Source organism: Apostichopus japonicus, chromosome 10 (genome assembly GCF_037975245.1).
Source record: "Apostichopus japonicus isolate 1M-3 chromosome 10, ASM3797524v1, whole genome shotgun sequence".
NCBI lineage: Eukaryota > Metazoa > Echinodermata > Holothuroidea > Aspidochirotida > Stichopodidae > Apostichopus > Apostichopus japonicus.
The window spans coordinates 8,684,695-8,693,699 of NC_092570.1; the positions used below are offsets into that span (position 1 = coordinate 8,684,695).

A 9,005-nucleotide genomic window follows, 5' to 3' on the forward strand; every position below is an offset into this window, starting at 1 on the left:
GCCGTGGTCGCTCTGCTGCATGTGGCCCCTGGGGCCGGTTAAAGGGGGCCCAAAAATGCATCTGATCAAACGAGGTACCACTTGAAACCAATGTCAACTTAATGCATGAATGCCACATAGTACTGAATGGCCCATGCCAGACAAATTTTCTGCTGCAAAGGGCCCGCCAGACGCCCCCAAATATGGCCCAAATGCCCATTAGCGTAGCATTGACCCAGATTAAATATGCAAGGTACCACTCAAAACCGGTTTGGAACCACACAAAAACAATATTAAATGCAAAGGTACTTTCCACAGAGTAAAGAACTGCCAATGCAAGACAAATTTTCTTCTGCATAGGTCCCACCAGATAGAAGGTATAGGTGGCCCAATGCGGCCCTATATGGGCCTAATGAATTGTATATCGATGCAGACTATATGTGCCTTGTGACATGACATTTGTTGCATTCCACAGAGTAAAGAAATGCCAATACAATACAAATTTTCTTCTGCAAATCTACAAAGTTTAAAATCTTGAGAAAGAACGCTTAAAGGCGATATCGCTCGTAGACTTTTTTTTGAGGGCGCTGGCATTATCGAGGTTTCAGCGAGGTTTACGGGGACCCCTATTAATCACGTGACCTCGGTGGCAAATTTAGATCAGTGAATAGCACAGGCAAGCGTATGCGCAACAAGCCCGTACCCATTGCACACATAATGTTATAACACAGCATTTCAGTTTACTGTACTGTTTACCGCATAGGACCTTCGTCCTCGATAGTTTGTTGTTTGTGTGCCTTTTGAGTAAAGAATACTGTACGATTTTCGTCCAAATACATTCGATTAGAGTATTGTGACAATCATGGAAAAAGGATCAGGGCAAGAAGAATCGGGCGAAATAAAACGACCTTATCCTGGAACGAGCGTAGGTTAGGTTTAAGTGGAGGAAGGCCTTTGTTGCATGGACCTGACAAAAACAGCAGTGCAAAGGAACAACAGCGACGAAGAGATGCCACGAAGATCTATCTTCTACGTTCCTATGTAAGCTGGCAAATGGAGAAAGAACTATACAGACATGTCCATGATTTGACTTCTGTGAGCAACGTATATTTCGCAGGACATTTGCTTCAGGACCACACAAAAAGGTAATGATTTGCTAAGCTAGGCTAAAACTGTATAGGGTAGTTGTCCTAGGTTACATGTATAGCCTATCAGTTTTGCGAAGTACAGAATACTGTCAAGTTCGGACACCCCTAAGAAATACACGATTTCACAATGATAACCTACAAGCAAAAGCCAGTATCACTAAAAACTACGAAGCTACAGTTATTTCCTCTGCAAAATGACCTGTGTGCAAGTATGTACGTTTATATTTGTCAATAAAATGAAGATAACGGAGTTTTGGGGTATTTTAAGGCTTAGGTGTTCGAATTTCGCATTGTCTAGTATGCTATTGTATTTGTAACATACATGATTTGATATGCCTAAGCCATGTAACTAGTCCTATCATTCATTATTTTTCCAATGGGCCTAGCGTATGCTAACCTTATCATACTTATCCTAGCACAAAGTAGCAGTAAGTTGTATTACTGAGTCAGCATCATCACTGTTTGTGAATGCTTGTCATGAAGATACTGTATACAGTTAAAAATGAAAGTATCCTTTCTAAAGAAGACTGACTCATATTTATGCAATGGAAAGCTGGGCCATCTCATCACCAAATAGTAAACTGTTTTTGCCTCAACAAATTGATGGAAATATATTTTCTAACCACTAGGCCTTGGTGATCTGTTCATCCCCACCCCCTCCAGGTTCTAAATTGTTATCAGCTGTCCTTGTTTGAAGAAGATATTCTTGTGAATGAGCATTTGAAAAAAAGAAAGAAGTTTGAAGCCTCATCTTTGCCCAGTCATAATTAACTAGGCATATATAGAACTAAGGCCTATTGTAATAAGTATCTGAATTTAGTGTTCAAAGTAACTGCATCCCCTAATTTTGTAAAATGCACCAGTGAGGAAGGCCTACTGTGCTGTACACGTACAACCACATGGACCTGCAGTTTTTCCTATAAAAATAATGCATCTACATAAATACTTTAGAATCACTCCTAACTGATTCACATGTTTTCACACCGCTACATATGCAACTATACCTTAGGTTTTTCTAAGGTCAGCCACAGCCAGCATATACGCAATCAAGTTTTAATGGTTCATTTGGGCAACGGGGTGTACATGTTATCTACTGACTCAATCATGTGTACATTTCTGCGTTTGGGATTTTTGAAGGAACCCAACTGCTATGCAAGAACTAAGGTAAATTAGCCTCACAAATTGAGGGAACATATTAGTACATATAGCTACACCTATATAAACCTTTATATTGCCATGCCTGGAGGTAAGAAAGTACCAGTTTTTTTGTGTAGGCCTGATGCTATAATGTTGTGATAAGTTATCATATTTTTATATATGGGTCCATCCATGCCAAATCAACAGTGGCCTCCACGCCCACCCTCTCAGAATTGCCTGAAATTGATATGGTGTCTTGCAATATGTCTCAAAGGATGAAATTGGGCAAAAAAAAAATGGAAAACTTTTTGGTTGCTAGGATACGGCCCGCCTAGCAACCAAATCCAGATTGCATTTTAAGAGCCCTAAATGATCTGATGTTTAGTGTTCAAAAATTATAATCTATTAAATTTGGTAACCGTAACTATCTCTTGTGGAGAGTAATCTAGCATTAATGGTAGTCTGAAAACTAACTATGCATGTAAACAGGAATTTTTCACAATGGTGGGCTTATGTCATGGAGTAAGCTAGCATCTCAATTCTCACTCATGAAACCAACTGCTCACATAAACAGGAAGTTTACACAGTAGGTAAATAATGAGTGTACATCAAACTTTGATCAAAAGACTGGACATCTTTTAGTGATATGAAACCAATCAGTTCACTTAGACAGGAAGTTTACATAGTAAATTGTACATTGACATGTGAGCTCAGGTTGTTGAGCAAGCAGTTGGGCAACACAAAATTATCCTCACAATTTTCTTGAAAGGTACCACGGTTTTAGGATATGTTGAAGAATATATCATCCTTATCTGGGTTTAAATCATTGTGGGTTAACAATATGTTATTATTGAAATCTGCCAAAGTGTTTGTTTGTTACTTCTCTCTTTCATATTTTTTCTTGGGTAGGTATGATAAAAACATGTTTGTTTGTAATAATCATTACCAGATTCATTACGCATACAATTAAGCTTGGGGTGTACAGTAAAATTACTATTTCAGTTATATGATTTACGGACAATTTTTTTGTTTCATTGAACAGGTGTTAAATGCATCTTTCCAGAAGGATGCCGAAAGTCAAACAGAGGCATTCTCAGCAGCTGTCACCACAGAAAGATCAGTTGACACTCAGAAAGGAGAAGGTAAATTTATATGTTTATCCTTGCATGAATAACAGACTGGAAGAGCAGTGCTAATCTTATATCTGATCTGATGTGATCAGAAAAATAATACAATTTCATTCTCATTAAATTCCTAAAGAAAAGAAAAAAATGGTAGCATATTGCTCATCCACTAAAAAGGGTACATGTGTATGAGAATTTATATAAAAGTCAGTGGGCCTGATATCATGAGGATCTTCTTTAGAGGCAAACTGACTAGTAACAGGAAATTCAAGAGACACAATAGAGCCTGGTACAGAGAGGACATGGTGAACACAAAGAAAGAAGTTAATGGTGTATTGAAAAAAAGGAGTCAGGGAAAGCAAAGGTATTTAGATAAACTGTGGAGTACAAAGCGAGGATTAAGAAAGGAGAGAGGGGGAATGAACTATGGCAGAATACAGAGATGGAGCAGGATTAAGTTAGCATAGGTGTAGGAGCCTCATTTGATTTGTGGGGGGCTGAAACGACTTGCCCGAAAAATATATCCGAAATTTTCGTGCGCTCCGTGCGCGATCAACATGTTGTTGTGCATATCATATAGGCATTCATCGGTTATTACATCACATGCCAATAACATACAATCTTATTAGCCTTCCATATTGGTTAAAATTATTGGGGAATCTGTAAAACAAAAATGATCATAACAATATAAGTTTAAACATTGAAAAACACATTGCAAAATATTCTTCTTGCAGTAGGTGCCCGAAAAATTCTCAACTTATTGCCGAATTTTCACCAAAAAAAGTGAAAAACACATTGCAAATTATTCTTCTTTCAGTAGGTGCCCGAAAAATTCTCAGCATACAGTATTGCCCGAATTTTCACCAAAAAATGTGAAAAACACACTGCAAATTATTCTTTTTTCAGTAGGTGCCTGAAAAATTCTCAGCATATTGCCCAAATTTTCACCAAAAAATGTGAAAAACACACTGCAAATTATTCTTTTTTTAAGTAGGTGCCCGTAAAATTCTCAGCATATTGCTGGAATTTTCACCGAAAAAAGTGGAAAACTCATTGCAAATTATTCTTCTTTCAGTAGGTGCCCGAAAATTTCTCAGCATTTTGCCCGAATTTTCACAAAAAAAAGTGAAAAACACATTGCAAATTATTCTTCTTTCAGTAGGTGCCCGAAAAATTCTCAGCATATTGCCCGAATTTTCACCAAAAAATGTGAAAAACACACTGCAAATTATTCTTTTTTCAGTAGGTGCCTGAAAAAGTTTAAACATATTGCCCGAATTTTCACCCAAAAATGTGCAAAACACACTGCATATTATTCTTTTTTTAAGTAGGTGCCCGAAAAATTCTCAGCATATTGCCCGAATTTTCCTACGCCTATGTAAGTTAGTCATGTCCTTCTTGTATATTGAGCCCATTCAGTTGAATGGTGCTAAGGCATTCCGTCCACTCTCTCTATCTCTGCTGTGGTGTACTATGTCTGAGATGGTTAGTCTACGAATTTAGTTACCTGTTGGGACATGTCTTACTTTAATGGTATGATTGGGGAACTGAAAGTGTTCCCCTACTGGAGTCTCCATTTTCATTGTATTGACCTGTGACTAGAACTGCTTATTGAGGGTGGTCTTGGTTTCACCAACATACTTGTAACTTCAATATCTTCTACTTCAATGTCCTCTAAACTCAATGACACCATTTAAATTGAAATATCAGTTTCCAGTGCTGCGAAAGTGTGATAAGTTCTAAACAAAAGTATATTTTTAGTCACAGCCATAGTAGCTATAGCAGGATACTTGCCATCTAGTAACAAATGTTTTATGTAATCTTTACAGATACTTCTGATCCAGTTACTTCAACACCTCTCAAGAAGCCATCTGCCATGTTCTGTCCAATGTCACCAGTAGGATTAGATATGGAGCAGCATGGGAGAGAAACATCAGACCATACAAATACACATTGCCACATTTACATGATCCTGAACAAAAGAGATCATACATATGGCAGGGGCAAGCACTTTTCCCAGACTTTTATTGACAGGTTGTGCGACATTCACGTTGGATTAGCAGCTATTGATACATCTGCATCACCAGATTGAGATAAATTGCTTTCGTTCATTTTGTTCGATAGTAGCTATGACTGTGAATCAGAAGCTTGGCCACCCTCTAAGTCAAGGTGGGCAAGGTTGGGGAAATTCAATCAAGGAGTAACAATCAGAGAATGGCCAGCTTTGTATTATTGTATATAGGCCTACACACAGCGGGTATAAATATCTGTATCGGTTTATTTATACTGGTGTTCATATCCGTTGCCAGGAGGCAGGAGGGGATATGATTTGAACGTGGGGAGGGTGTGGGGAAGGGGTGGGGAAGGGGTCCCCTTTGAAGTGTTCAAACAGTGCTACATTTTACATCTATCTTCTTGAATCACATGTATATTAAACACCCCTGTATAGACACGATCAATCAGTCCTGTCTCTCACCTCCTCTCATGCACTGGTGTATTTATTCCCTGGCAACATAACAGTTAGGCATAGTAAGGGTCAGAGGTCATCACAACTTAAAGAGTTGTGTGAGTCCCTGTGGTCTCTTACATCCTTGTAGCAGTAGGGAGAAGAAGCCTAATAGATCAGAAACCATGATTATCTTCTGTTGTGTCTTATTTTCCAGCATCCTTGAAACATTATATCCTTCCCCTTTGATTTCTTGATGTCATAAGCTGTATTTATGTGGTGCAATATATAATTCCAGTATTGAGATTGTATATTCTTTTTGTGTATTTGACAGTATCCCAGTGATCTCCATTTTCTGCTCTTGGTTTTCTTTTCTCTGTATTTCATATCATATCTATCTCTACCCCTAACCTCCATCTCCACATTTTCTTTACTTTCTTGCTCCATCCCTTCAACTGTCTTTCACTCTTTCTTTTTTGACTTCTTTCCTTCCCTCTGTTTACCCTGTATGTTTTAGTTTGCCGACTCCCCCCCCCTTTCATCTTACCCCCCTAAAAAATGTTCACAAGGTTGACAAGTCTCCCCATGCTAGTCCCAAGTTATACACCTTTGTTGTGGTGACCGTTCACTATACTTGCGGATCAAATGGAAAGCCCCACCCCCCACCCCTTACTTCCCCAGTGTCATGAACCGGCAAATGGAAGATTATTCGGAGTTGTTCGTGATGGTTCAATGGTCTTATAGTCAGGCATAGGCCTATATGGTTCTCTTTGTCCTTCATTGTCGTCGAAGTTTGAAATGAATTAATCGTGCTAGGAACTTCCGGGCAATGTTTAATTTTCTGTGGCAAGAAAAAAAAGCTCCCCCCCCCCCTCCAGTGTCCCTCCTGGTTGACTAGAGCCTGTACGCCTATATGGTCACATAATAGTATAGATAAGTATGAGCCATGCAGACAGCTTTTTTTTTTCTTTTTTCTTTTAAATTCAATCCAATTTGAGTTATAGTTTTGAGTTGTAATTCGAGTCAGTCGTGATGGGGTGCCCCATGGTGGGGCTGGGTAACCCACCCCCAACCCGTTGCCGACTTGGCATTTCTTTGGGAGCCGTTCGGAACAAGAGGCAGGAAAATCAATACTGGAGTACAGTACGCTGGAAAGCAATAAACTGACGTGATTTAGAAAAAAAAAAGTTGTTTGCTTTGACTGCAGATGTTCAGCGAGTCACTTTTCAATGGAAATAACTTTTAATGTATTGTTCATGTACTTATTCCCTTTTTGCCAATCCTTTCTAAAGAGGGTGGAGCCGCCCCTTATGGCAACGAATAAGGATCCATCCATTCTTAAAGGTATGTTTAGATCTTTCACAATAATACGAAATGAAGAAAAGCGGTTCCAATAAAATTTATCTATAGCGGTCGGATAGTAACATTTCCCAAGTTGATAAGAATTATCCGATCGAAAGTAATAATTAGGCGACTAAAGGGTGTGAAGACTTGCGCAAAAAGAAACGTCTAATGCCGTTAATTTGACCTAGTTTTGAATGAGGTGTACATGCAGGGGCTTATCCAGGATTTTCTAACCCGGGGGGCACGAATTACTATCTGAGCGGAGCGCCACCATCGGTTGGCGCGCAGCGTACAAGAAAATTTCTGGTTTTGACATCCCCCAGATCGCCGGAAATGGCACATCTCGGGCTTGAAAATGACCAACTAGATGTTCACTATTGCCTGACTAACCAAATATTTTCCCAATATTTTTTTCTCCATCCGTAACCTTTTTGAAGATTGTCACCAGTCACACATCATGTTCGACCTTATCGCATCTCCTGTGGATCATTGCTTTTGAAGGTGATTCTACGTCGCGACCCACAATACGCGTCAGCCCCACTTTCAAGGTTTTCAGCCCATTTCTTTTTCATACTTTTCTTTTTTGTCATTACATATATGATAATTCTTTAAATTGTATAATGTTATCTTTTGTAACGTAAGTACAGTTACATGGTTTATTTGTGTGTGCAACCTTTGTTTTATTGCATGCATTGTTCATTTTTTTTTTCTTATTGTCTTTGTACGGGGGGTCTGTCTCGTAAGAGCCTCGGCTTTCTCAGACCTCCTCCACTTGTCACATACATTTTCTTCTATTATTGTGTTATATATTTTGAATGTGGAAGCAAATAAATGAAATGAAATTATTCGTTCAGAATTTGAAAATTTACACTTATCGTGAAATCAATTCACTTAAAAAAATACCCATAATGTTACACAAAATTTCATCTATGGACAGCCAAAACAGAAAAACCTCCATGTTTAGGAATGTTTAACAGGGAAATTTCGAAAATTCAGACACAGTTAACATATTGGTGCATGCGCGCATCTCAGTCTTGGATACTGGTGGGGACGCGTTTCTGTTCTCTGATACTATACAACACCTAATTATATTCCGGCCATTTGATTGGTCAATTGCTCGTCGATTGCATGTTTAATCTGCTCTATTGCACGCTATGATGATAGAACCATTCGTTATACTTTTTTTGATAGCACTTTTTTCAATGGTAAGAGAGCAGAGAAACCTGTCTGTTCAAAACAATCTGTGGCATGAGTGCATTTTACATCCAATTATATCCAAATTTGAAGGTGTTGTATAAAACAAATAATGAATGGTTTCCATTCGTGCAATAGTGCAAATATTTCATTCGTTGAAAGATGTAATTTGTTCGATTCAACTCGGCTGCGCCTCGTTGAATGGAACATTCCATTTTTTAACTCATGAAATATTTGCACTATTAAACTCATAACCATTCACTATTGGTTTCGATGAAATCGTAACCTATGCATTCATGCATCCGGAGAGTGTGTGTACGGGTGCGTTTGTTTTGCTATCCAACCGAGGACTCGAACAAAAGAATTTCAGGTCCTCGGTTGTGATTTCTAAAGAATCACCACGTCCTCGGAAGAACTCTATTGTATGGGGTATTGTTAAGGTTAGGGTACGTGGATTTGAACAATGGAAAATACAATGTGGTCCTCGGTCTGAATGTAATACAAACATGTGTGTGTGTGTGTGTGTGTGACGCCTGGCTTGTAAACACGGTATCTCAAGTAGGGAAGCTTGGACCAATCTAATATTTGGTGTATATGAGTACCACAGTAGATGTGCCCTATTTTTGTGTTGCC

The 9,005-nt window shown here is 38.8% G+C and overlaps 1 protein-coding gene across 2 annotated transcripts; it reads left to right on the forward strand.

Annotated features, from left to right (window-relative positions):
- Positions 1-531: 531 nt before the first annotated feature.
- On the forward strand, positions 532-5,722 carry LOC139974968 (uncharacterized). 2 transcript variants are annotated; one of them, XR_011795605.1, is made up of 3 exons: positions 532-1,124; positions 3,307-3,406; positions 5,218-5,722. XR_011795605.1 is itself a non-coding variant. In XM_071982536.1 (3 exons), exons 1-3 carry the CDS (start codon positions 1,322-1,324, stop codon positions 5,478-5,480), a joined length of 378 nt encoding a protein of 125 aa, XP_071838637.1. In that variant the 5' UTR covers positions 532-1,321; the 3' UTR covers positions 5,481-5,722. The 2 variants fall into 2 exon arrangements, 1 of the variants encoding a protein (XP_071838637.1); XM_071982536.1 differs by having other exon boundaries at positions 532-1,336.
- Positions 5,723-9,005: the final 3,283 nt, after the last annotated feature.

Bases quoted from the DNA above. Each gene is read 5' to 3' on its own strand.
- LOC139974968 (XM_071982536.1), top strand. The intron at 3,407-5,217 runs GTAAATTTATAT...TAATCTTTACAG, and splicing joins TGACACTCAGAAAGGAGAAG to ATACTTCTGATCCAGTTACT.